This window comes from Calidris pugnax, unplaced genomic scaffold (assembly GCF_001431845.1).
Source record: "Calidris pugnax isolate Ruff unplaced genomic scaffold, ASM143184v1 scaffold188, whole genome shotgun sequence".
In the NCBI taxonomy this organism is placed as follows: Eukaryota; Metazoa; Chordata; class Aves; order Charadriiformes; family Scolopacidae; genus Calidris; species Calidris pugnax.
The window spans coordinates 14565607-14593443 of record NW_015091257.1 but is presented as its reverse complement, the minus strand read 5'-3'; the positions used below and the strand labels follow the sequence as shown (position 1 = coordinate 14593443).

General features: G+C 41.8%; 1 protein-coding gene across 2 annotated transcripts in view; it reads left to right on the top strand.

Annotated features, from left to right (window-relative positions):
* Positions 1-13436: 13436 nt before the first annotated feature.
* Positions 13437-27837, top strand: part of MAP3K15 (mitogen-activated protein kinase kinase kinase 15) — an 88007-nt gene continuing 73606 nt past the window's right edge. The window contains exon 1 of one of the 2 annotated variants that reach the window (XM_014960295.1): positions 13437-14082. In XM_014960295.1, the coding sequence (XP_014815781.1) occupies positions 13752-14082 (331 nt within the window). In that variant the 5' untranslated portion in view covers positions 13437-13751. The remainder of the gene's footprint in view (positions 14083-27837) is intronic. The other variant, XM_014960296.1, reaches the window with a different exon arrangement.

Genomic DNA, 27837 nt, shown 5'->3' with positions numbered 1-27837 from the left:
CTTCCAGTTTCTCTGTTTACTTTCATCCTTTCAAAATAAGGTCTCTTGTTTTTCTGGTTGTAGTTTTGTATGTTCTTTACTAGCCACGGAGTATCTCATACCTTGTCAGCAATCTCTGTTAAAGCATTTAAATGATGGATATTTGCACAGCGTGGAGTGAGTGCGTGAGTGATATTGGTGATGCTTTCAGAGCGTCAAAAAAAACCACACAAGGGATCTATTTGTCATCTCATCAAATGCTAGAGCTGGCTCCAGCCAGCATATCCTTTATCACAGCTAACCACCCTGCCTGCCAGGAGCTGGATGAGACGTAGTGTTCAGTTGGCTTGTCACGTTCACACATGGTTGGCAGAATTCCTATAATCTTTTTGATATGCATAGATATATAAAATACACACTCCACCATACTCGAGTCTTGCTTTATGGGTCTCAACTGGCAATACAGAACCTCACTGTTGGGATGATTTCCTCTACCGTAGCATCTGCGTCTCTTGTAACAGCTGTGTCTGAGATTGAAAGATCGGATAGTGAAACTTGAGAATTTTTTTAAAAGTTCCAATACATTGCTCAATGTACTCAAACAGAAGCACTAATAAAATATTTTATCACTGAAATGCTCGTATTTAACATTTCTAAATAACTGCATTAAAGTATTTTTGTACAAAGAATGATAGTCCCACCATAGCTTGCCAGCAATAAAGATTCCTAGATTACTTCCATGGTTTTTTGTGAAGTTAGTAGAAGAGTTAGGAGAACAGGAGGAAACAAGGGGTAAGGAGTAAGAATTCTGTTTGGGTTTGTAGTCATACATTTGCAACATGTATCCAGAAATTAAAAGCTCTGGCCTCCTAATTGTATCCCTGGAAAGAGATAAACTATTTTATCTGTAGTAAATAAAGCATTGATTCCTGAGTTGTACCTCAGAAATATGAGACATCACAGAAATGTTCCATTTTTTGCAAATGAAAGTCTAAAATTGGCACAGAGTTTCCTTATATTGGGTTACATTTTTTCTCCTCTCCTGTTGAGATAATAACTTGTCATTTTATAAATCCAAGTTAGGAGTCCACCATACCATGCCTTGTAAAAGAAAGTTAAATAAGATTTTGTGAAAATGCTTTGTTTTGCAAGTTGGTTATTCTGGGAGAAGAGAGTTTGTAGAAACAGGAGCTCTTCTTACTGCATTTTATTATAATAACAGAAAGTATTTCACATAACACATGGATTTTCCCTTTTTAAAGAGGATCAAATATGCATTAAACCTGTGGATATAAACGGCTGCTTTTAAAAGTGTTTGAGTTTATATTTAAAGGAAAACAGAAACTGCTGGTGAGCTACAAAGTGATTTTGATGTGAAAATGATTAAATGTTGTTGTTTGAAGAGTTGTGTAAAATGACTTTTCATTACTATCAACACCCCAGTCTTGTGGCAGACTTCTGGTTACATGTAGAAGTCAGGTGTTTAATATCAGGGTTATGCCTTTGGATGGCAATATTCAAATTCTTGATTTGGAAAATCTATAGATTATTAGAAAAACAGTTTTAAGTTCCCTTTATGTTCTTCTTTCAGCTCTAAAAGGAGAAAGTATTTCTGTGGGATCATGGCACTTAGCACTTAAAACAGTTCTAGCTGGAAATAAGATGGTAAATATTCAAAGTGTTCATTAAGTTGTGTTACTTAAATTTAATCTTCTGTATTCTTATTTACAATCCATTTTTAAATGAGTAAAAGGGTTAGATGAATCTGTTATGCTAACAGATCAAAGGATTAAACACAACTATCTGCAGTAATTTTTTGTTTCTAGGTGTGTGATAGCCAGCCACCCAGCAAATTTTGTGAGCTACTCTGTGTGTGAAAACTCCACAGGAATGCTGTACTCCGTGACAGCCGGGCCTGAAATTTGCGCCTGTGCAAGCAAGGTGAGAGAGCGCCGTAAAACACCCTCAGAAATTCGTATTTTGCTGAAGCTACTCATCTTCTCATGGAGTTGACTCACGTGTGAGGAGGCCCCACTCTCTCCCTGCCCACCCTCCACAATAGGCAGCCCGGCTGTGGGGCAGCCCTGGTCCCCGGCATTAGTCATAATGTCATTAGCACAAGTCCTATGAGGAGAAGCTGAGGGAACTGGGCATGTTTAGTTTGGAGAAGAGGAGGCTAAGGGGAGACCCAATTGCACATTAGAACTACCTGAAAGGAGGTTGTAGAGAGGTGGGTGTTGGCCTCTTCTCCCAAGGGAATAATGACAGGACCAGAGGAAATGGTCTGAAGTTGTGGCCGAGGAGGATTAGATTAGATATTAGGAAGAATTACTTTACTGAGAGGGTGGTCAGGCTCTGGAACAGCCTGCCCAGGGAGGTGGTGGAGTCACCATCCCTGGAGGTATTTAAGAAACATGTAGATGTGGCTCTTCAGGACATGCTCTAGTGCCTGAGATTGTTGGTTTGTGTCTGTGGGTTTTTTTGGTGTGGGGTGGGTGTTTTTTGGTTTTTCGTTTTTTGTTTTTGTGATTGGACTCGATGATCTGAATAGTCCCTTCCACCCATGAAGATTCTGTGATTCTGTGATTACCAGCTCCTCTGCCCAGTGCCCCATGCATGGGCTCAGTGCTGGCACAAAAATACGTGTGCTGCTGCAGGGCTGGCATGGTGTGAAGATCTCCAGTGTTCCCATGAATTCCTTGGCCATGCCATGCTGCGGTCAAAACCATGCTGGCAGCTCCACACTTTTCACCTCAGTTTGGGGCTGTTATGCTCCTGTGGGCCTGCCTCAGGGGCTGGCGGTGGTCAGAAGGGCTGCAGTTCATAGGTCCCACAAATATCCAAGCGCCAGGAGCCACAGAGAGAGTAAGGCTGGGGTGGGGGCGATCTGCAGCTTGAGGCAGGAAGAGGTGTGAGGTCCCTGGTGTCTGCTTCTCCTCTGCAGAGAGGAGCCCGGGGCTGGAAGCAGGACAGAGGAGCATTGATGAGGAAAGTGTGAAGGCTGGTTAGAGAGAAGATGCCTTTCACACAGGCGGGCTGCGGTTCGAAAGACAGGCAAAAATAGTGCTTAGAAGTGGGAACAACATGTGCATCAAGGAGGCTTTTTGATCGTGTGGGGTGGCAGTGCTTCTAGGCAGCTGCGGTTCCTGTAGCAGAGGGTCCTCCAAGCATTGACCTCTGTTCAGAGCAATCCTTGAGTTAAAAAGGTGCCAGAGAGGGTGGAGCCAAACTCCCCACACTAAACACCGGGTACTTGTATCCAGGGTAATTAATACCCTTCAGCCAGAAATTAGATTTCCCTTGGCACCTTTGGCCTCAGCTGACTCTTGAGCTGGCCTAGGCCTCAGCAGCTGGTTGTCTGCATCCCGGCCCATTCACTCCCGGCTTCCTGCAGCTGTTTCCCTCCTCCTGCCCTTCCCTGCCTTTGGAAAATAACCGACTTCCTTGGGTTGTCATCAGCCCTAAAGCTGAGAGGGTGCTGGGGTTTCCCAGCGTGGAATAGAGCAGCTGAGGAAGGAAAAGACACTTTTTAAACGTCCACAGGAAGCTGTGGTGCTGTGTGTGTGCTCCTGGGGGCATTAGGCCTCGGCACCCCCTGGCCAGAGATCCCGGCCGCCCTCGCCTCTGCTTTCTACCCAGGTAACATAAGTTATCGGATCCCATTCACCACACCACTGTTGGTGTTAGCTCTTTTAATTAAGATGATTTTCAATCCCGTGCAGGCATAAACCTTTACAGGTAGCAAGCGTAAAGGCACCAGCAGCCGCAGGAACAGATGCTGGAGTGACGCAGTCTCCTTGGATAACTGCAATGAAGAGGTTGGGATTTTGGGCGAGCACTTTTGGGGCTCTTCTTGGAGGTAGTGAAAATTAAGCTGGGCAGCTGTCCCTGCTACAGGATGACCCGTCACCTGGGTTTACCCCCTTCTGAGGATGGTTTTCATGGTGAAGGGCACAAAAAAAGCTGCCACAGTCGCACTTTTCTTGAAGCAGCATCACAGCCCAGTTTCCCCTTTCAGTGCTCACAGTTAGACAGCATGGGGGTCCAGAGTGCAAACTGCTAAACTAACAAAATGGCTCAATGCTCTTGTGCATTTATATTTTTTTAAAAAGTATTAGAAATTTAATCCTATTTTTAAATGTGTTTGTACTATAGGATGAAAAATTTCAGATTTAAATTAATCTCATTGAAATTAAACTCCCTACAAACTGGAGCACTACCTCAGTGTATTTTAGCAAGTTAATTAACTATAATTCTAGACAAATCTCTAGAACCGTAAGAATAATTGTTCTGATACATCGTAAAGGTTACAGTAGGGAAGCAGGGCCTATTAATCTGTCTCAGCCCCTCAGATAAGTGGATTTTGAACTCTCGTCTTCCTTTTCTTATGTAGAAAAAGTAACAAGACACTGTAGATTATGATAGAGGAAAACATAATTCGCTTTTATCAGTATGATCTTTAAAGTTGTAATGGGCTGTTTCTCTTGGAGGAGAAAACTTGAAAATTACAACAAAAAACCAAATCAGGTAAGAATGAGTAGGCTCCACAAGCAATTCTGAACATCAGAACATTAAAGAAGTACCAGTTTTCGAAACTTTCTCTGCTAAAGCCACTTCACTGCACTCAGGCCTGGCATTTTCATTTGTTGTGGGAGCTCATTTTCCTCAGTACAACAGGCAATCATCCCAGCTAATGATTGGCAAATGTGCTTCCCCAAAGGGACCCATCAGGCTGCTCTTTGCCTCCTTGGATAACCACAATGAAGAGTTTGGGATTTTGTGAGAGCACTTTTGGGGCTCTTCTTGGAGGTAGTGAAAATTAAGCTGGGCAGCTGTCCCTGCTACTGGATGACCCATCACCTGGACTTACCCCCTTCTGAGGATGGTTTTCATGGTGAAGGGCACAAGTGCAGGAAATAGCACAGTTCACACAATCCATGCACTGTGCTCTTTCTCCTAGCACAAAGCACCAAAAATCAGAACAGCTAAGAAAGGCTAAGTAGAAAAGTAGGTGCACCTGCATGGAAATTGCTGCTGCTAGATAATTTGGCAACTGGTTTCAATGAGCCACATTTACTGAGCCCCACTGGAAGCACAGATGCAGTCATTTAGCAAATAAAAGCACAAAGCTGGGGGAAACATAGCATACATTTTGAGACCCCAGCAAAAGCAGCGTTGGCTGGAGAAAGCTTGTTCGTTAATGGATGGCAAGTCTCTCACCGGAGGTTCAGGATGTTTGTGCTGTGATTACGCAGTTGTGCCTGGCGTGTGTCACTGATCTCAGGGGAATGGAAAATTTCTGATGCTCTGACCTGAAGTGCCTTCACCTCAGAAACACAGCTCAGTAACCTGTGCTTGGGGAACTCTAACGCAAGAAGGATGCCACATTACTGCAATGGCTGTGAGCTTCAATATTGGACTTGGACTGATTGAGATATGCTAAAATCAATGAGGCTGATTCAAAGTGCTGAATTCAGAGTTCCCAAATGTCACCAGTGCAGCAGGCACCTGACACCAATGCAGGAGCAGCACCTCTCTGTCTCCAGCTGAGTGCAAGCCTGGGGTAAGCCCAAGTTCTTCCACTCAGATTTTCGATCACCTTCCAGGTCCCTTGACACAAGCCTCACGGTTCTTCAGCCTTCTCTTGAATAATTATAAATGGCAGCAATCTCAGACTTTAAACCTCCTCTTGTGTTGAATCTGACACCTCCCCACTCTACAAATGTGTGTCCTAGCACCCCAGTGACATACAGGAGGGGAGCTGCACACCTAAGGATGCAGCCCACAACCTCTGCCCATGTGAACACACTGATGCTGCAGCTCAGGTGAGCCAGTTGCCTTCTGCAGGCTCTGGCTGGTGTCTCTTTGCAGCCTGGACTTGAGATTTTGCTGTAACTCTGTTAAACACAAAGCAAATGGGATGTTTACGTTTTTATGATGTTTACATTACACACAACAAAAACTCCACAAGTTGGTTTCATGCTGCAGTGGTGTGTGCATGTCATATGGAAATCTGCAGCTCATCGATCTTCTCATTTGGGGATGTAAGACAGAGTATCTGACTTTTTTCCTACGTGCATGTGTGTGCCAAAGTAATAACCTTGTATTTTATTTCTTTGTTGCTGTGTGAACAGTTAAAAACACTCCAGAGCGATACTAAAATAATTCACAGTTTTCCAACTGGATTTAAACTTCTAGAGAAAACAAGACTGTCAGGTAACAAAAAGGATTACCTTTTAGTACTGTTCCTGAAAGTCTTACTGGTATCATCAGCTCAATTCTTTTCTTCAGATATTTGTTATATGGAATTTCCCAAATTAAAAAAAAAAAAAAGAGATAGATGTTTCCATTAGAAGGCTATTAGCAAAGCATATATTGTTTCCTGTGAAAAGGTCAGGAACGCTCTGTGCTTTCTAGGTGCATTGGATTAGAACAGGGAGTGAGTTATTATTTAGCTTGTTTTTCACTGCAAAGTGCAGGAAGAAACTCTTCAGCACTTTGACAGAAATGTGATTTGACACAATGATGGGCTGAAGGTCTCACGGCATTATAAAACTTTTCTGGAATGATTCCTATCATACTGGCAGATAGATGTATGAGAAGGGACCGCATTTGAGTGACAATGTATCTGGCCCTAAAATTTTCTAACTGTACAAGAGTGACACGTTATTTGGCAGTGGCTTTAATAGCCTCAAGCATGTGACACTGCTGTAGCAAGAACAAATGTAATAGAAGTTGACAAACCAGAGACGACGGAGCATCTGGCATTACACCTTGTCTCCTGTGTAACCGAGAGAGCTTCAGGACCAGTTGTAGACTGGTGCACAGTAAGTACTATATACATTCAGGTCCCATCATTAAAAGTACTGAGAACTGCACCTAGCCAAACTCCAATATTCAAATCAGACCCGATGGTAATAAGTTCACGCTTACAAAGCAAGGGCATCATGCATGTAGAGAAAATAGTCGCCAGAATTGAGAAAGGCTGATGTTGCTCTGTCTCACTGGGTGCCTTAGCTGTGCACCTACCAATTATTGCTTGGTTCTCCTATGACTTTGCACACTGAACGTGAATTACTTATTGATTAAAAAGATATAGACTTCCCTCATGTATCAAGCTCATATTTAATAAATGTTGTGATTTCTTGACTGACTTAACAAGAAAATATGGGTGCAATTTAAGGATTCTTACTGAAGTTGCACTAAACTTCCATATTTGCTTAAAGATATTAAGTTTTCATTAGTAGCTATTATAAAAGCAAGTGTCGACGTAACAGAGGAAGTTTTTTTATTTGTCACTTCCAAGCAATCCTTGCCTCTTCAGGATTCATTTTCGTTTCACTAGTAATTTCACTAGTAATACCAAACCCATCTACAGCAATATAAAAATCACCTAAAAGTGAATAAAAATGAACCACATATTCTAGTCCTCTACACTGTTTGTACAATGTGTGCAAAACCACATTGCTTTCCCTGCCACAGGCACAATTTTACTGGGCTTTTGTTAATCAGTAGACAGAACGAGCCTGTTGAACTGGAATCGCAGTGAATACTCAAGTGGCCTTTATCATGACTAAATATCTCTTCAGTGAGAAATAACTTGAGAAAGGCTAAAACTGAGAATCTTGTCTTGTCTTAAAACAGTATGGAAGAACAACTGCAATGACAGCACTGAGCCATGACATGTAAGGAATTCAAAGATACTTTGATCAAGCTGGAAACAGGAAAATGAATCATGCCCAGTAAGAATATTTAATCTTCTGCTTGTGCAAACCTTTGAAACCGGACCTCTTGAAGTTGCTTCTTATTCCTCAAGGAAATGTATATTTCTCACCCCTAGGACCTGCTACAGTGAAGAGAGATCTAACACAAGGAGCAGCCTGTTAGGTTTAGGACTGCAAAAGAGAAAATATTTGTCATATCAAGATGCTGTATAATTGAAGAAATCTAGGGCTGATATTGTTAAAGTATTAATATTTAGTACATGAATACTAAAAATCAGAATGACATAGACAGTCAGCTGAGGACTCTGTCCTCCTAAGTTGAAAGTTTTCTTTTTCCCTGGGGTTTTCTTGAGGTTTTCTCTAGCATTAGTCATCTTAGTGGGGAGTCAGAAATTTCAGAGTCTAAGGGAGGTCTTTCTGGATGGGGGCCTGGCTTAGTTTTGTCCCATCTGATGTCTAGACTAGATTTAAAGTGTGTTGAAAACTGGAGGTAAGTGATTTTCTGTTGGACTAATTGGTTAAACACTCTATTTTGGAGAACTTGAGTTAACTTCTGGCTCTAAACTGATTCTTTGCTTTTAAATTCCTGAACTGAGTGAGGAAGGGCAGAAAGCCACAGGTACTTAAATCAGAACAAAGTTTTTAGCCAGGCTTTATAAATGCACATGCCTTAGTCTTGCATAATTGATCTGATCAAGCTGTCTGATAGAGAGAAAAGATGTAAATAATGCCAACTATCAGCCATATAGAAAGCACAAGTTCTCTGCATCAACAGAGATTCAGAAAAGGCTGGGTTTGTTGGGTTTTGGGGTTTTTTTATCCTTCTCTTTGCTACTATATTTACCAGTGGGTTATTTGGTTTGGGTTTTGTTTGTTTGAGGTTTTTTATTATTTTAAATGCAAACCGTCAGCTATTAAGTGAAATTCTGGCTTGGTGGCAGCTATTGAGAAGACCTTCATAATTTCTTCACTGCTATCCTTCACTCCTTCATCATTCATGCTCCCAAGGGCTTTCCCTATTACTATTCAAAATCCAAAGGCAAGAACTTTTGATGAGAGTGCCGGATGTGCTGAAAACTCAAGGAGATGAGGAATTTGGAATCGAAGCCAATTTTGAAATTGATTACATTTTGCTCTGTGTACTTACAAGCATCCAGAGCATATGTATAAAATTATCATTCTCTAAGGCAGGCAGAGAGGAAGAGAAAGGTCACCCTTTGACTAACTGTGTTTTGTGCAAGATGTCACTGTCCTTCATTTGCAAGGGGCGGTGACGAGCAGATGCTGTGTGCAATGTGCTTCCCTGTGCAGAGCAGTGGATCTGGACAGAAAGCTGTGCTGGGGATTATATTCCTCCATCCAGCTGTCACTTTCTTTGCCTTCATTCTTTCTCAGTAGGTCAAATGAGCTTGGGCAGCTCCACGCTCTCCAGTGAAAGAAAAGCAAGAGGAATCCCCAAGATCTCTGAACCCCATTCCGATGTCGATTTGGTGGCCAAGGCGTTTTGGCTTCACATCACTCTGAGGCACTCAAGTTTCCCCTTGTAAAGCAGGTGTGCTTTGCTGCAAGTCAACTTTGAAAGCTTGTAGTACTTTTAGGCTTCCTCTTCACGAAGCTTTTCTTCAAGAATTATCCACGTTGTTTAGCTTCCATTGTAGACAGAATATTCTTAATCTGACTTCTGAACAAAACCAAGCAGCTTATTAGAATTCTTAGGGAGAATTCACAGCATTTTCTTTAAACTCTAGCAAAGTTTCTACACAATGACCTTGAAAAAGTAAAGATCTTTCATCTGAATCCATACTTAAAAAAAAATAATTCTTATTTTCCTGTTCAGTAAAGAAACTAACTGTTTCCCTCCTCATCCAAATGACAGGACTATCTGTATGGTTACCTGGAGACCTGCTCACTGTGAATGGAAATAAGTGGGGTAGCACACTAGCAACTAGTTAATATCAAAAAGTCCATTAACAGCCTGTTTGCTCAGAATAGTTTAAACACCACAAATTGCATTATCTTGTGGAAGGTCGGTACAGTAGCTTGCCAGAAAAGAATTCAGATATCAAAATATTTTCCCCAGTGTCTGATCTTCACAATACAGAAAAAAAAAATCTCAGATTTAGGATACAGAGGTCAGGCTTTCTGCATGTGTGTCCTTGCAAGGTGGCTGTTGCCTTGATGGTGCTTCCTGCGGGAGCTGGCACAGGACGCTGTGGGCTCCGGGACACACGGGCAGGAGGGAAATGTGGTCGTGGCTAAGGGTGTCCCCATGGGTGAGGCTGGTCAGTGCCAAGTGCCCCTGGGTGGACTCCTGGGCACCTCTGCACCTGGTGGTGGTGTGGATGGATGGGTGGATGGGTGCCTGGGATATTGTGCTGGCGGGCAGTCTTCAGGAAACGCTGCCAGGGCATGGGTTGGTGGGTTTGCACTTTGGAAGAACAGCTTGGGTCTGCAGGTTCCCTGCGTACCTGTGTTTCTTCTACTTTATTTGGTACTTACCTCAGCCAAGAGATCATGGCTTTCCCTGGCCCTGGGTAAAATGGGAGGACCCCTCTTTGTAGCTGAAAATATTAAGAGTACCATGAAATTGCAGCCTGGCATTTATGCCACCAGTTCTAATGTGTGCTTTCTTTTAAAAAACAAGGAAGCTAAGGTGTGCTGTAGCTATATATGCATCAGGGGAAAAGGCAGCACATCTGCCTCTGAAGTCAAACTTTGTATATATTTACAGCTCAGCTTTACAGTTTGAACTGTTTTAAAAGTTTGTAACCCTAGGGGAATCAAAAAAAAAAAAAAAAAGAACTCACTCCCGTATGCATCAGGGGAAAAGGCAGCACATCTGCCTCTGAAGTCAAACTTTGTATATATTTACAGCTCAGCTTTACAGTTTGAACTGTTTTAAAAGTTTGTAACCCTAGGGGAATCAAAAAAAAAAAAAAAAAGGACTCACTCCCTGTTATCCCCGTTATGTCTAGAGAAACAACCTGCTTAGGGATTTGGAAATTGGGAAAAAAATAATTTCAAGGACATCTACTTCCTGTGGAGTATTTGCTGCCTCTGTGAATTGCAGTGAACATACTGCTCCTGGTAGCTAATTGGTAATTAATATTCTGCACTAAGTGGTGCAGAATATTATTCTGCAGTCATAGGTGCAAAGCGCTGCTTGAGAAAATCGTGGCATCATCTTTATGTTACTGTACGAGAGCAAATGACTTCTCGGGTTTATGCTAGGCAAAGGCAAAAGGTCATGGAAATGTGTAGGAAAACTGAATGTTCCCTTCTGGGGCATATCCCTGCTTTTCCCACCCCATTCTGTAACTAGACCACATTTCCAAAAGAGTGTTCCATGACTTACCTTTTTCCTTCTGGATTTAACATGTTTCAGTTTGCCCAGAAAGAGTTCAAATATCCCCAAAACTGAATCTCCCATTTATTCTCACTCAGGTGACTTGCAAGATCTGAAGATACTACTGCTGCTCAGTGGAAATGTCAGGCATACCAGTACTGAACCACAGTTTCTGAAGGCTCAGTCACAGTACATAAAATGAAGCTTCTTCCTTTAAAAATGCTCCATGTTTCTGCCTCCAAAAAAAAGGTGTACAAACTCCGAACAAATTGCACCATGTTAAACTACTGAAAATGGACACTCAGAACCTGACAGCTTGTTAGGAAAAATGCACATGGAATAGTGAGGATACTGTTTGTAAAACGAGTGAATATAATTAAGGAAAGGGGAAAGTATCCTTTTTATAATTATATTTACATAAAGTACCTACTAAGAGGTGTCACTCTGTTTCAAGACCACGAGACAGACCTCTCAGCAAGAAATTTGAAATGATACTGAATGGTAAAAACTACAAAATGAAACCCAAAGACATGGCTTAGATTTACAACAAACTAGATTTTGAGAATCACTAGAAGGCAGAAAGGGTTTATTTATTATGTCTCAGTGGCCTCCCGCCAAGCAATTCCAGCCTACATATTTGTTCTAAATTAACATTTCAACTATTTTCAAGATTACAGAAAGCACCCCACCATGCATCTCTTGTTCTGAACCCATTAAATTGCAATTTAGTTTTGCATGTTAGTTGCTGAAAGCCCAAGAACATTCTTGAGTTCCCTGCAAATAATCCCTTAATTTTGCCAGTATCGTATTTTTCATTTCAAGTTTTAATGCCAGCTGTTGAACCCAAACTTTCTTATAATGCAAAAAATATAAAGTGGAATTTTTGTTGGAGAGGATCATAAACATATGTGTTGGTCAAAGGCTTCAATGTGCACACTGAGCATCTTCTAAACGCAGATTTAGATTTTTCTTCTGTTACATCAGCTAATTGGTGCATTACTGGATCAAGGCTAATAGAGTTAGAGTTGTCATATAAGCAGGCTTGCTCTTGCTTGGAGAGCAAAGCTGCCAGGAATGAGCGGGATCTCTGGTGGCCACGGTAAATAATTCCTCCAAAGTCTCATGTACCCGTGCTTTTGTCAAAAAAGCACACACACGCCCCCCACCCTGTGGACCAAATCCAACAGTTTATTTGCCCCATACTCTCCAAAATGAGAAACAGGTTTGCCTCCAATTATTTCTCTGCATTCTCTCTAAAATCCTTATCAAGCATTAAGCAAACATAAACACTGCACAGCGCTATGCTACCCTCACGTTGGAGAGTTTCTCAAAAAGATGGGCTACTGCAATTCCTATTATGGTCACCAAACCGCAGTGCCAGAAACCAAAAGAGGGAAATGCTGTGTTCTACACCTTTGGTTGTTGCTTTTGTTTTATTACAGCATATGCTAAATATGTAGCTTGTAAGGAGCCATGCTGCAGCAGAAAGTGAAGATGCTGGTTGTTTAAAACCTCTTCTGTGAAAAATTAGATGAAAAGGCTTTCCAGCCAGGTTTACAGCTTCAAATACAAATAATTTTCCACCGTTCCTTTGCTCGCCAGCAGGTCATGTTCTCCAGAGGGTGTATGGGTGTCCTTTTGACAGCCGGGGTACAAGGCCCAGACACACAATTATCCTCAAGCAGCTGCCCTGCGCTTCCTCCTGCTGCAGAAATCAGCAACTCGCCCAACAGCCCTGCCAACGCCGAGGCTGCCATTGTCACTTCTGCTAACAAACGTCTTAGGAAATGGGATGCTTAAAATGAATTTTGTTTTTATAAAGAAGCCAGGAGTTGCCACAGAGTTTCTAGGAGCTGATTTTGCCGTGATCGTGGGAGATTTTAAAAAGAAAAGAGAGGGAACTGAAGGAAGAGCTATTTATCCAAACTTCTGAGACAGTCCGTCCATGGCGTCGAAGAGAAGGATCAGTGAGGTGGGGGGAGAGCTACGATACAGCGAGCCGAGAGAAGGAAAAGCCGTAGCGCTTGCCTTGGCTCCGAGAAGCCGACAGCCCCCCCGAGCTGTGAGGGCCGCCCCTGCTCGGGCAGCGGTGATAGGGGGTGTCTCTGGCGGCGGAAGGTGTGTGGGGAAGCCCAGCCGGGCTCCAGCCGGCTCCTCACGGCGAGCGGCGGTTAAGCGGCTCCCAACGGCCGCGCACGCGGGACCCTCGCCTCAGCCCGGTCAGGCCCAGCGGGGCGCACGCCGCCGCCCTGCGAAGTGACACCGACGGGCGCAGCGGGGCAGCGGGCGGAGGCGCAGCCGGCACGGCGAGGGGCGGGGAAGGGAAGTAATAAACGAGGCGCGGCCGCCCCGACGGTGCCGCCTTTCCCTCCGGTACCACTTTGGTCGCGGAGGCAAACGGGGCGCTCGTCCCGGGAAGCGCACGGCGGGGCTGGCAGGCAGTGCTGCTGCGGGGGAGGGGGAACCGGGCTCCCTGCCGCTTCCCCTGGGGCTGTCCTGTCTGGGGAGGGCGGTGCCGAGCTCCGCTCCGCGCCGGACGCCTTCACCTCGCCGTCGTGCCCGCCCAGCCGCGGGGTCGAGGGGAGGCAGGGAGCCGTCGGGCCCCTGCGCCGCCGGAGTTGGCCCAACTATCGGCGATGGGGCACGGCCCCGCCTGAGCACCTGCCGGTAGCCGCCGGCTCCGCTCAGCCCTCGAGGCCGCTATGGAGAGCCCCGCGGGCGGCAGCGCGGCGGCGGAGCCGGCGCAGCCCTGTCCGGAGCCGGAGCTGCCGGCCGCTGGCCCGGCTGAGGTGACGGCGGGCGGCGGGGAGGCGGCGGAGGTCGGGGCGGCTGCCCCGCGGCCGCGCTGCTTGCGGGCCGTGTATGTGCTGAACGACCCGCCCAAGGCGGGCGGCGGAGCGCGGAGCCCCGAGGCCGGGGCGCGGCAGTGCCTGCTGCGGGCATGCGAGGCCGAGGGGGCCCAGCTCGGCACGGTCAACTTCGGGGAGCTGGACTTCGGGGAGACGGCGGTGCTGGACACCTTCTACGACGCAGGTGAGCTGGCTGGGCTGAGGCGGGGCCGTGGGGCGGGGGCTGGGGCTCGCCCCTACCCGGTTGTCACCTTCCCGGGTTGTGTGGGGTCACGGCCGGCCGAGCTGGGGAAGGCTCGGTGAAGGTGGTGCCGTGGAGGCTAGGGAAGAGGGGGAATGGGGCAAATGGGAGACGGTGAGGGAGTCTTGAGAAGGGGTGTGGAGACAGGAAAACGGCTGTGAGCTGAACCTCATATAATGTGAGCAAGAGAGTGGTCTTCAGGAGCATCCTGCACATGGAAGAGGAGGTGTGAAAAAGATTCTGGTCCGTGCAACAACTTTTTCAGTCACCACGGTGTGTTGCCCCAGCAGGACTGTGGATCCTACGGTACCAACCGAGCCGGAGTACTCTGTACTTAAGGAGTAGTAGTACTATTGCTAGTGTGATTTGTTAAGAACCCTCTTCCAGCTCCCAGCCTGGTTGGGACCTTAGAGTGAGACATAGCATGAAAACATGTCAGCCAACAGCCTTAGAGCTGACTTGACTAGATGAATCGTGTTCTCTAACTCCGGACCTCCGGAAAGGGAAATTGGCTTGCACATAGCCAGGCACAAAGCGATTCAGGATTGCTCTGAACAAGAGTGTAGAAATGTACCCTAAGGAAGGAGACTTTTGAGTATTGCCCACCCTGTCCAGGCTGCAGCTAGGGTCTGGTCTCTGATGGTTCAAAAGTAAGCTCTGCTGTCGCTTCTCCACACAAAAGAACCACCTGGCTGGTTGAGTGGCATGGGAGAGAATGTGAGCTTTCTGAGTCAGCAGAGGAAGCCCCTGAGTCAATAGCTATTATTAAAACTAATCAAGGTGGGTATGTGGACATGTTGCAGATATGTAGACATACTTTTTCTAATATCTGTATGAGCAGGCATTACGAAACTGGGGGATTCACAGGCTCTGAAGAGGGAAAGTACTGTTAAGTCCATGTTGATGTCCGTCTTTCACAAGAACAGCTTTGTTTTGCTCATGAGATGTGTTTAAAAATACTTCTTAAAACTTCAGTCTTATTTTAAATTCTCATGATGATGAGGCCATTTCATCCCCTGATAAGTCACCCAAATATTGAGGAACCTCATACCTGTTGTTGTTTTTTAACTTTGCAATCAGGGGATTTTATTATATCTCTGCTAGCAAGGTTGAAAAGGGGTTAATAAATATATTCTTTGTGTGTCTTAGCACAACCATGAACTAGCATTTTCTTTGTGCATCTCCAGTATTTTTGTAGCCCTTCTGAAAGTAAGCATGATAGTGTACTGATGGTCTCATCAATGCAAGATTATTTGTTTCTGCTAATAGTCCTATTTATGTATTATGCACACTCCTATTCTGCGTTGTACTGAAAGCTTGAGACAGTTACTTAAAACATTTTCTTAACTTGCTGCGTTCTGCAGTGGGTGTCTTTTGTCTGGGAATGTTGCCTACCTTTGCAGACTTTTGCATTCAAGTCATCTTGTAGGACCAAGATAATTTTCTCAGTGATTAATATCACTTTGTAATAGTAACTGCCTTGTTAGTGGATGCTCCTGCAACACTTATGTCCACGTTTAGTCAGCAAATATTTTTTATAATTTTTAGTGTTCATTAAAAACTAATTGAATAGTCCTGAACCAATAATTGTTTCAGAGGAGACTGTTTAAAATAGTCTTTGTGTGGATTTCGTTCCAGTAGCAACATTTTGAGATCGGCCAGGGTGACAACTTCTTAATCTGTGTAATGTGTGCCTTTGTTTGGCAAACTTTTTGGTCAAAGCATCCTTTACCTATATTAAGGTACCTGTAGTAAGAGAAACCCAAGTGTATGAACATGACTCACCTTTATCAACCAGACCTGCAAGCTGTCAAAAAGCAGAGAGATTTATTTGTCAGTATATACTTTTTCAAAAACTCTGCTGAATGTGTTAGTATTTTAGCATTTATTTGTTCTCAGGGGTCCCATATTAATTGCCATTAACTGCAATGTTACCCCAAAAATCCAAGCATCCTTAATAAAAAAATAATGCTGTTAAGTATAAACAATCATTTAAATATTTATTTTTCTCTTCTGTAATTTTAATATTTTTAATAAGTAGCTCTTTTAGCATCAACATTTTTAACCGCTTTTTCATTCTTGCATTACTGCAGTTACTGTCTCACTTTTAACTGGTCATCTCTGCAATCCCTTTTATCTTTTTTTAAAATAGTTGGGCTGCAGTGACATTTGCCCCATCCTTTGGAGTTTTCCCAATTCCTATGGTATGTCTAAAATTGATGTTCAGAGAAATCCTTAGTCAGAACCTTTAAACTCATAAAATTATGTTGGAACATTGAGGTGAAGTGTTTTTATTTTAGTACTTGCTGCTTCATTTCCGACTACATGCTAGAGATGGGGAAATATTTGGTTTCTTTAACAGTGTCATATGGAGTAATTGCTGCTTCTTGCTTCATTCTGCAAAGGGACAAAAAGTATCCATTACACTTTTCACTTTATTGTTTTGCTTTCCTTTCCCCCTCCCCCCTTTTTTTTTCTTTTATTCATTTGATATCAGTAGCAGTGGACCTAAATTTCATATTGAATTTTCATTACCTTGGATTTTAAAGTACTGCCTCTTTGGTTTTTTTCAGTTCTCATTTTACATGCAATAATTTGTCATTGTTTCCTGAGAACTTTTGTTACACCCTTCTTATTTTCTTGTAGTGTGTTGTTCATTGGTGGGTTCTCCCCGCCTCATGTTTTTGAATACATATCAAACTATTATCTAAAAATGCTGAATTTGATAATTGTTCATTTACATGCAACATTCTTAATCCACTACCCTGCAATTTATTTAATTTTTGAAGAATCAGTCCTTTTAAAAGTCTATATCTTATAGATACAAATAATTGTTGCCATATTCTTTTTCCAGAATGTGTTGGATTGGGACTGTTGGCATCTATTCAGTTCTTAATGAACAACAACAGTAAGAATCAGTTTTAATATGAGCAATCCTATGGCTTATGATGGACTTTCTGTGTTAGGAAATTACTCTGTGTTTACTTTAAAAAGAAAAAAAACAACAACAAGTTTTATTACTGCCTGTGTAAGGTATCTATTATAATGTACTTTCTGTATACCATGGGCAGAACCTTGAGAAGCAGGTCCCCTTGGTCTGAGTGGGAGTTCTCTAAAAGGTCCTTGCCCATAGCCATCTCTTGGTTTACTAGTTGGAACCTTAACCACTAAGTAAAGATTGAGCAGTGAGGTCCATTTCATTGTGAATAGTAACGGCAGGGTCTTTGGTAATAACAAAGTGCTATCCATTATCCCTTTTTTCCCACTTCGCCTGAAATTGTAGCCATTTCCTTGAAGTCATAAGACATGACCCCCACAACCAAGCTTATCTGGCTTATTTAGTATGAATCTATAACATAATGATTCTTGGAATTGGTACCTTTGATGACAAAATCAGCAAACTTTAAGGACAGAGTGCAAGGAAAAAGATCAACAGGAACCTCTTTGTCCTGTCAGCAGGCACATCTTTTAGTAGACAATTTTTCAGTAAACCACTGAGAAGAGTGCTGCAAAACCACCTATATTCCATCATAAGTATGATGTCTCTTTTCTCCTTGAATGTACTCATTACTGACTTCCCATCCTTTGAAATCTTATCATGAGAAGAAGTGGGACTTAGGCCTTTAGTTAGTCATTGCAGACCATTAGGTAATGCAGAATGACCCTGATCTCAAGAAATCACTAAACTTTCTAAAATCGTTCCTAAGTGGGAACTACAGCACTTGTGAGAGCAAACTTACAACAAATTGTGAAATAAGGGCTTGATAATGGAAAGGTGAGGCCTCTTTGCTCAGTCTGTGCTAGAAACAAGCTGTGAACAAAGTAATTTGTTATGCAGAAGTGGGTGATGGTAGCTGCCTCATAGAGAAGTAACAAGGATGCTTGCACACATTGACTGTATCTCTGGGAAGAGAGGCAATATTTTTAGACGAAAGCCACAGATACTGGGCATTAGCTGAAGCTTTTTTGCACAGAAAAAAAAATGCATAAAAGCAATTTTAAGAGGAGCAATGAGCTAAGGAGCTAACCGAGGATTTAAAAAAAATTCTTCAGAGTTATCCCATGCAGAAAATTGCAGGCACTGTAGTGCATTCATAAACAGCTTTAGGGAAAGCTGTTTTGGTGGTGAAAAGGTGAACGTGGCTTGTTACAGGTAGGTTCAGCCTCTTTGTGCTCTTACAATAGCTGCAAATGATCTCTCTGTTCTGGATCTACTGAGAAAACAAACATGATGTCAAAGTTACAAGTCTGCCCCGCACCTACGGAAGGGTGATACTAGATAGAAAAAGATGTAGCTTTTACTTGTCTACCTGGAACTTTTTCAAAACTTATTGCCCGAAGTGCCACAGTATTTGGCTAGTGTTAAGTGAAAGAGTGGCCTCTACAGTTCTATGAATTTTGGATGTTCCCATTTTGGTTCTATGAAATCCTGTTTCTGTAGCTGATTATCCTTTTACCTTATGAAGGATGTACAGCAATCTGTTTTGAGACTTAGAATATTTCTTGGACTGTTTGACCATAGAGTTTTGAAATGACTGCAGTCACTGAAGTTAGCAGGGTGAAAGTCAACTATGGAAGGAAGACAAGCTAGAGAGAGACCTGAGGAATAAAGCTGAAAGTTTACCTGAGAAAAAATGAGTATTCCTCTGTCAGTCCAGGAAATCATGTATGATCATTTGTGAGTATAGTGGAGTATTTTGAGGTCTATTTCTGTTGTTTTGCTATGTATGAACTTCTCTAACCGACATTCTACATGATAAGGCAGTCCCAAAATGCATTGACTGATACTCTGATACCTGCAGCCCCATCTTCACTCGGAGTCAGTGTTAGACTTGGGAGGGGGCCCAGGCAGAGACTGAAACATAGGTGCTCCTTACCTCCTTATTGTAATTGAACCACTCTTAAGATAACTCTCCTTTCTTGTCCCTGAAACTTTTTCTTCATTTTACACCGTGAAAGGGGAAGGGAGAAATTTATGTTGTGGATCCTGATTTTCAGGCTCTGCCAGCTATTGAAGGAATCATCACTGCCTGTATCCAGCTGCCTACCCTGATGGCCTCTGCCCTCTGAACGCCAGTATCCCCACTAAAGAATTGGCAGGGATGCTTCAACTTCTTCAGCCCAGAGGCTAGTGTGTCAGGGTAGAGTAAACATTTGTCACCAGTTTAAGCTAATATACGGCATGGTAACTAGTGGAGCTGAGCTGGAGCCACATGCTTATCTTGTCGACTGCGTCGACTGCCACATGGATCATAATCTCTGGCAGGAAGGTGAGAATGACAGTTGAGGGCAATAATGTCTTAAATAAACTTCAACAAACTTTCCTGCTACAATTTATCTTTGCCCCTGGGTGTGACAGTGAACAGTGGGGAAGGGGTTAAGGGTTAGCTCTCTGATGCTTATCTCAGCAGGCAGGGTTTACTGTTTTTCTGAGGAATGATTAGTTTTTCTAATCTTTTCCCCTGCAACTGTCTCAGTGGCTAGGGGTGTATTTTCTTTAAATCTGAGGAGATGCGTGTACCACAGAATACAGAAATGTGAAGAGAAGCAAACCAACCAACTTCAGAAAGTGGTGGCTGAGAGGCTAGGGCTAACTAGCTTGGATATTGTGCTGCTTCAATACAACAGCAAAGCTGCCAGGACCCGATCTTTTATCTCTGCATGGTGCTGCACATCTAGAGCAACTGCAGGTGTCTCCAGCAAAGCTCTGCATTGTGCCATCAAACTAAATCCTCTGATAAGACCCTGTACTATACCAATATTGTAATCCTTTTATATCCGAGCACATGAGGTGAGTTTTAAATGACAGTAATAAGCCTGATGCAGCCCATCAAGTTTGTATTTACTGTTATGATACATCTTAGGTGCTGTGACACACGTGTTACATTCAAGAGGTGTATTTTGGTTTAATGGTATTAGTTGGGGTCCATTTGCAATATGAAGTCTTCTTGCAGAAATGCTTATTTGAGTTCAGAGATTTCCATGCTTTCATGCAACAGTGGAGAATACTGTTTTCTACCTGTCACCTGTGAAAAATGTCTTTGTGTCAACACTGTTGCTTATTCTGTGTAACCTGAAGGGCTTCACCTTAGTTCAGTATTCTATGAAATAGTCCCTTCAATGTCAGTTGAACAAACTTAGAAACATGCAGATAAATAACCACACATTGGTTATGCAAAGAAATAAACATAAATAAGTTATGTAGGATTAATTAACTTTTCTTTGGTATATTGCCATGGACCAAATGCAAGATCAGAACTCTATTCAGAGAATGATGAAGGTGTTAAAAACAAAGAGAAGAAATATACCTTGATTGTCTAATGGAGAGAGAGCCTCTATTTTACTACTTCTCCTTTTGAAACTAACATCTCTTTGGTTGTGATGGGTCATATGGAAAGAAATACGGACAATCCAAAACCAGTGCAAGCCCTACCTTTTAATGAAGCTTTGAAGTTGTTTGCATCTCTCAAAATCTGATGCTAACCATGCACTTCTTTCATTGTTCCAATGTGAGAACATGTACATGTGCATGCACTATCTGAAGTAATTAATTTCTGTGCCATGGCTTTTGAATAAAGGAAAAAAAATTAGGAATGCACTTTTTTTTTTCCTGTTCATTCCTCTGCATGAAACTTACTTGCATGAAAAAAAACCAAATGCTTGCATGAAAAAAAAACCAATAACAAAACCAAAAAGCAACCCAACCTCCATTTTCTCTGCTTGTCATTCTCTCCTCCTGAGCTTAAACATTAAAATCTGAGAAGGCTTCCTGGAATCTGACTGTGAACCCTCTGTCACTGGGTTTTGTAGCTAGGAACGTATCAGATGATTTCTAGGTATTGAATCAGTTGAGAAGGAATCTTCTTCATGACTACAATAAAACTCCTGTGTGTTTCTGTTTTGTTTTAGTTTACACTGAAAGTAATATTTTTCACTGTATGATTAAAAGGCTTATTGATTCTCACTAAATAGACTTAGTTGGACAAAAGCCTTTATGTCTATTACATCCATTACAAATTATTTAGAAAATTTGAACATTTAGGGTTATTCTGAAGAGATTAATAACTCCATCTATCTTGACTTGCTCTTGATCTGAAGACCAATTATTATCACATTTATAGCCCTTGAAAACACCACAGTTAGGGTATTTTTTGTTTTATTTTGTTTTTTAAATATTACTTAAATGTTTTGTGGGAAATGTTTCATTTAATTTCTTATATAAGGAATTCATTCTGGCCTTATATAAGTAAATGTTGTTCTGATTACTGATGGGAGCAAAGCAAAGTGCTGACTCTGTATACCAGTCAGTGAATCCTAAAGGTCACATTTTGTTTTGCTTAAGAATGATATACAAATGTATTTTTTGCAATATAGTTCCTAAGTTACTGTGAGGGAATCTGCTATGCCATTGACCATGAGATGTTGTCAAGTAGATCTCTGGTTCTACCTTGTTGAACTTCAAGTTGACCCTCAATCTTATCAGAGAGCTCCTGACAAGAAGCTGTACGTGAGGCTGACAGGCTTGACTTAACCAGAGTGAGTGTGTGAGGCTGCTTAGGTGGGAGCCTGGTTCCTGGCCACTCATCTCCTTTGCAGTGACTGTGTGCTTCTTCAGCCTTGCTGTGCAGTGTAGCATATTCCTCATAAGTTTAAGAATTGTTTCCCTGAGACCTGAGGTCACAAAATTAAGTTGTTTCATTTTGGTTGTTGGTTTTTTTTTTAAAAAAAAAAGGAAGTATTTGCTTATGTGGGTTTATTACATTGTTTTAATTTCCATCCTGTCATAAAATAGACAGATTTATGCAGCTCATTTTATGTTCTGCAGTCATGTCCTCCTTTTATGACTGTAATTATACATTGCTTTTTTTAATCAACAAATTACACTTGTACATTAACAAATGTTGATGTACTCCCTGGTTAAAAAGTAACTAACGTTCCTGGTTTGCAGACACAGAAGCTTGAGGTAAAGCTCTTCCAATGTGTAAGGAGTTGGTGCAGAACTTGGATGAGAAATCGACTTCTTGGCTTCGTCTATATTCTGCTGATAAGGTGGCCTCAAGTTCAAACTCCCTGGCTGTCCACACAGGGTGCAAACCTGTGTTCAGTCAATACTCAGGGCATACTGCTATTTCAGTGCACATGGAGGAGCAGTCCCAGTGGTCGTTGCTTTTCACAACGTTGCTAACTCTTTTCACACCACAGTGATGTCATGAAATTAGGCAGTCAAGACAGGTGTAGGGTCTTTCTTAGGAGGGCCTCCACGTGGTTTGCCACTTGCAGGTGAAATTTGTGAACATGTGAACAAACTCTGTTTGCCCTGTGCTTCAGCACAGATGTGAATTGCTTTAGCCTCAGGCTACCTTTGAACAGCAATGTGGGTGCCTGAGACTGAGCCAAGGGAGGGAGCGCAGCTGTTGCTTTATCCTGCTCCCTGGCATGCTATAAAGAGCATAGCTGCAGTATCTGCTGAGGTCAATGTGATTCAGCTGGCAGCAGATGGGCCAAATGTGTAGGCTTGCACCTAGCTTGTCTTCTTTCTGTCAGTAGTGCTGCTACTACCTTTGCCTTTTTCTGAGAGGTTGGGGTGGCTATAAAGGCATGCCAGGGGCAAAAACTGCATTACTGGAGTCTGCAAGGAGGGACGCAAAGCTGGGACATGAATTCTGATGCTTAAAAGTATTGGATCGTGTCATGATAAACTGTGCTTGCTTTTTTTGTCCTTCGTAACAGTCAGCCTGACAAATAAATGATTCCGCTGTGGTGTTCAAGGTGGTAGAATTGAAACTTTTCAAATATTCTCTGGTAAAGCTTACAAGTATTTAAACTTTGTTCTAAATCAGTAATTCAACAACAGTTATGCCATGGAGCTCAAAACCAAATGGGATTCACAACTTTGAAAAATGTACCCCAGCTTTTATTACATTGAAAGTACATGATCATAGCCTTGGTAAGCATGATCTTTCATTAATTGAAGTGCATCAGGGCTCTGATGACAGGGACAAATTCAAACCAGTAATGACAGTGCGAAGACTACATCCCTGGCTTTCTGCTGATCTGTGATGGTATAGCTAAATCCAGTATTAAGGGAAGTACTCTAGCTTATCATAGCTGAACTTGTGCACATATAGTTGTGTCTTCTGTAGTTTATACTGCTTTTATGCTTAAATTGTGTTTAAAATTTATTTAATATCTCTTTAAAGTAAGAAATAAAGGGTAGTTGTAAATAGAATCAACTTGAAGCATTTTTTTGTTCTTGTTTCACTCAGTATAATCTTTTTTAGTTTCATTTTGTATCAAGTTATGGAAGGAAGTGTCTAGACTCTGTGCTGTTTATGTTTTTTCTTCTCCTGTTTATGAAAACATGCCTTCATGCAGAGAACTGTAGCTCAACCACTGATGATCATTGGCCTCTCAACAATTTGAGAAATGTTGTTCACATAATATCTAAAGCTTTTGAAGTCTAAGCCTAAAATCCATTAGTTCTGGAAAGCAAACAAACTCCCATGTAAATCAGCATGATAATGAGCTTTCCCTAAAATTCTTCAGTTTCCTACTGGTGTCAGCAGTGCTTTCCATGAATTGCGGTACTCCATTGCCTCCAGGCCTGTCAAAAACAGAATTGTAGATTCATGAAACTGATTGTGAGGAAAGTAACAGGGGGATTACTTTGTTTACGCTTGGGATAGTGGCTTATTTGCCCCTTGCTTGCTATCCCCTCTCCCCTCCTCCTTTAAACCAACACATTTAAATTAATTTAAATTATAACACAACTTCTGAGAAGAATAACAAGTTAATTTCCTTAACTTTTGCTATTTTGGACAATTTAAAAGGTGGATATTCAGAAGTTAGAATCTTAAATTTAAACTTTCTTGCATATTCCCACCATGACACATTCACAAGATACAGATTATGAATGTACTGTTGATCCTTTTCCTTCAATATGACTTCAAATTTGAATTTCCACCTTGTGGTCCCTGAAAGAGGTGGCAGCTGCTATTTCATCCTGTTTGTTTAATAAATTTGTGAGGCCTCAGATCTGACAATGGTAGTTGCTGAAGCCTAACTTTGACTTGTGTTTCACCAAAGCTGATAAAGCTTTAACGATTCATGAAAAATGTTGCAATGTGTCAAATGGATCCCTTCCTCCTTCTGGAGCATATGCTGCTGTTCGTGAAAATGCTCACTGTTGTCATACTCCCTGAATACTTTTAAAAAATCCGTTGAAACATAGACTGATTTAGTCTTGTCTTTCAAGCCTAATACTTAATTCCAGCTAGTGAACAGCAGCCAAACTCTAGTTCCAAAGGAAAAAGCAGCAAATGCCCACTTTAAACAGTATTTGACATCGTCCGATAGCCTGCGTGTGTCATAGTCATATTGCAGTTCCAAGCACTCAAAAAAAACCCCACCCAAAATGGTTCTAATGGTGCAGAGGCAGCCTTGTGGCCGGCCTGGCCACAGATAAGAACTGGTGAATATGGATGAACATGGCTTGTGACAGCTTTATATTTATGTATGTTTTGAGGTGAACCATCGTATGTTACATTTAATAAATGCTGGAGGCCATGATTAGAGGCTTGCTTTAAGATCACAATTTCATGTGATTCATTGTGTCTGATGAATCGCGATTTGGAACAGCTAATATTCCTCTGATGCTGTAGAGATCCTATGATGATTAGCTTTGGGTATTTTATTTTTAGTTAAAGTAGGGAAGTCTAGAACGGATCTGCTGTGATAACAAGCTGTGTCGATGCTCAGTATTCCCTACCTACATGCTGGAAGTAATGATGTATACTGTATTTACAGGATAGTTAAGCATTCAGTAGATAATGGTTGTGACTTTCTTTGGAAAGACTAGCTTCTACTGAAATTCTAGATTTTATTGATCACCGCTTAGTGCCTTGAAATAGATTTTTTTTATTTTTTTAATGGATGTTGCCCATTTTTTAAATTACAGTGTTCAGTGGTGCAAAAGGACTTTTTTCGGTAGCACATGCAGTCTTTTGGGCTGGCACATAAAGCTTGTGCTGTTTACGGGAAAGTTAAAAATAGCAGATTGAATCCACATCTGTCCAGCACCCAGAATATTAAATCAAGAACTCTGTATCCATATGTGAGTGCAAGTTTCTTGGCTTACAGAGGATGCTGTGGCTTTATCTAAACTTTATTTTCATTTGCACTTTCTTAATACTGCCTTTTCTCAATTAATATTTTCTCCATGCATAATTTATTGTGCTTTTATGTGGATCCTAAATGACAGTCTGGGAGTCTATCAACATAAAGAGGAAATTTGTAATCTATTTATGAGGTGGGATACCTCAGTTTTGGTATGTACAGGTTCCCAGTGCTAATGATGGAGATGCCTCTTGATATTCTTTTTGTTTGGTTGGTTGGTTGTTTTTTTTTAAAAGGGAAAAATAGGAGATTCAGAATAGGAAAGTCTCGTTTATCTTTGTATGCTGTCTTTTTAATTGAATGCTGTCTTGAAGAAAAGAATAAGGGTCTTAGCTTAACCCAGACTTAGGAACTTTAGTGTACTGAAATCTTTTTTTCTTTCCATTATAATGCCTTTTATTTGGATTATTTTTCTTATCTCTTAGATTTCTTTGGACAGAAGATGAAGTTCTGTGTAATTCTATTTTTTCAAATGTTTTTGATATATGTTGTTAGCCAGTGTGTGACCTGTTGGAGATGTGCAGATTTGGCAGATTTTTTTCTGCACCCTAGCCAAAGTATTCAACACTAAATGATGGGTGATTCTCAAGTGGTTTAGTTTGGATAAATGTCTGAAAGTTGGGAGCTTATCTAAACCTTCTTGGCCTAGAAATTGATTTTCCTGCAGTTAGGGAGAAGGGGATAGCTTTTCTTGTTGAATTTCATGCTCTTCTTAATTTTAATTTTGCTTAGGCCGGATTATCCCATTTTCCTGCAGTTAGGGAGAAGGGGATAGCTTTTCTTGTTGAATTTCATGCTCTTCTTAATTTTAATTTTGCTTAGACCGGATTATCCCATAAGTGGTGATCTTTTTTTTTTTTTTTTTGATACTTTATTCCCTTTCATTGCCTTTTATGACTCAGTGTTGAAAGTGCAGAGGTGTAGGAAAAGTTAAATGAAGTTCACCTTTCTCATTTCCCCCCCCAAATTACAGGCAAAGTTCAAATTGGGTTCAGGGTCAGGGTGTTTTCTCCAAATGGTCTCTCAACTGGCTAACTCAGCTCTAGTAAACACTGAGGTGGAAATATTCTCATGTGACAGCTGGCACACTGCTAGTGTGGCAGGCAAGTGTGAAGCGCCTGTTCTTAATTTACTCCCTTGTTTCTTTTCTTCTCTGCTGTTAAATAGGGCAGAGGAATGACAGATTCTGTAGAATGAGTAGACACTTTGGCTTGCAGAGAAATTTTAGGAAATAATGTTATGCTTAATGACCTGGCATAGTGAAATGTATGTATGATGTGAGACATCTACTCATTATGGCTGTCTAGCATCTATGTCAAAATTTTTAATATACTAAGAGTATATAAACAGGGAAAATTATTGAAGAGGTATCTTTCTCAGATCATCTGTGATGGATAAGATTTTTTGTAGTGTCCTGGATACATAGATTTGGAGGCCTTTTTCAATCAGTGATAATGAATTTGGAAAAAAGCAAGAAGTGACTGACTTCTGGAATCCTTATTTGCCTAATCTGAATAACAAAAAGGGAAACAAACATAGATTATTTAAATACTCTTTGAGAAGTTTTGACTGCTGCTTCGTTAGTATTCATTTGGGTATAAAGATTGAATGAGCGCATGGGAAGTGCAAATACATGTCTTTTTTGAGGTAGGATTCAGGTATATTGATTTCTCTATAGATGCTTAGCTGTTTTGCAATTGGAAGACTACAGATGTTAAATCAGCGACTATTTGAGTTCTAACTCATGCCGAGGAAAAACTGGATAATAGAAGGGAATAGCTTAAGTAAAATATTAGGATTTTTCTCTTTAAAGGCATTTCTTATGTATGGGTTTGTTACAAGCTACCTTTAAAATGAGGGGTCTGTTTTTCAGAGGCGCTTTTTGTGTTCCATTGGGGTATTTTGATTGTTCCCCCCTGCCCCCCCGAAAATCAGAATCTTAATAACTGTATGGCCGCCAAGTCCATCTCTTAAATCTCAGTTTATGTACCTAGGCTAGTATCATGCAGCAGCTGTGGGGCAGAAGGAAGCAGGGATGGAATTCAGTTACACAGCCAAGCATTCAGCTGCTTAAGCCACGTTACTGCCCTTTCTCTTCCTGCAATCCTGTCAGTAGGTGCACCTACTCATCTTCTGCAGCCACTGCAGAAGATGTGCCATGTGCTTTGTTGACCCCATACCCCACACTCACTTGTCTGCTATGGTTGTTTTGGATCTCCGCACTGCGCAGTTAGTTCTTACTGTTGGTTCTTTGCTTCTTAGGAAGTCTGGGTTCTCTCTCATCCCATTTTGACAAGTAGATGATGAGTCCTGAATCGAATATACATTTTATCCACCCTCTACTTTGGTAAAAGAGATTGCAGGGTGGGGAGGTGGGGAATAAAGGTGAAAGCTGAAGTAACAGAAAATTGGAACTTAGTTGCCGATGCAGGGAACCTTCGGAGAAAATTTTAAAGCATGCATTATGATATCTGTTTGTCCGTGGCATTTTTGATACCAGCTAAGCTTAATTCTTGGTATGTG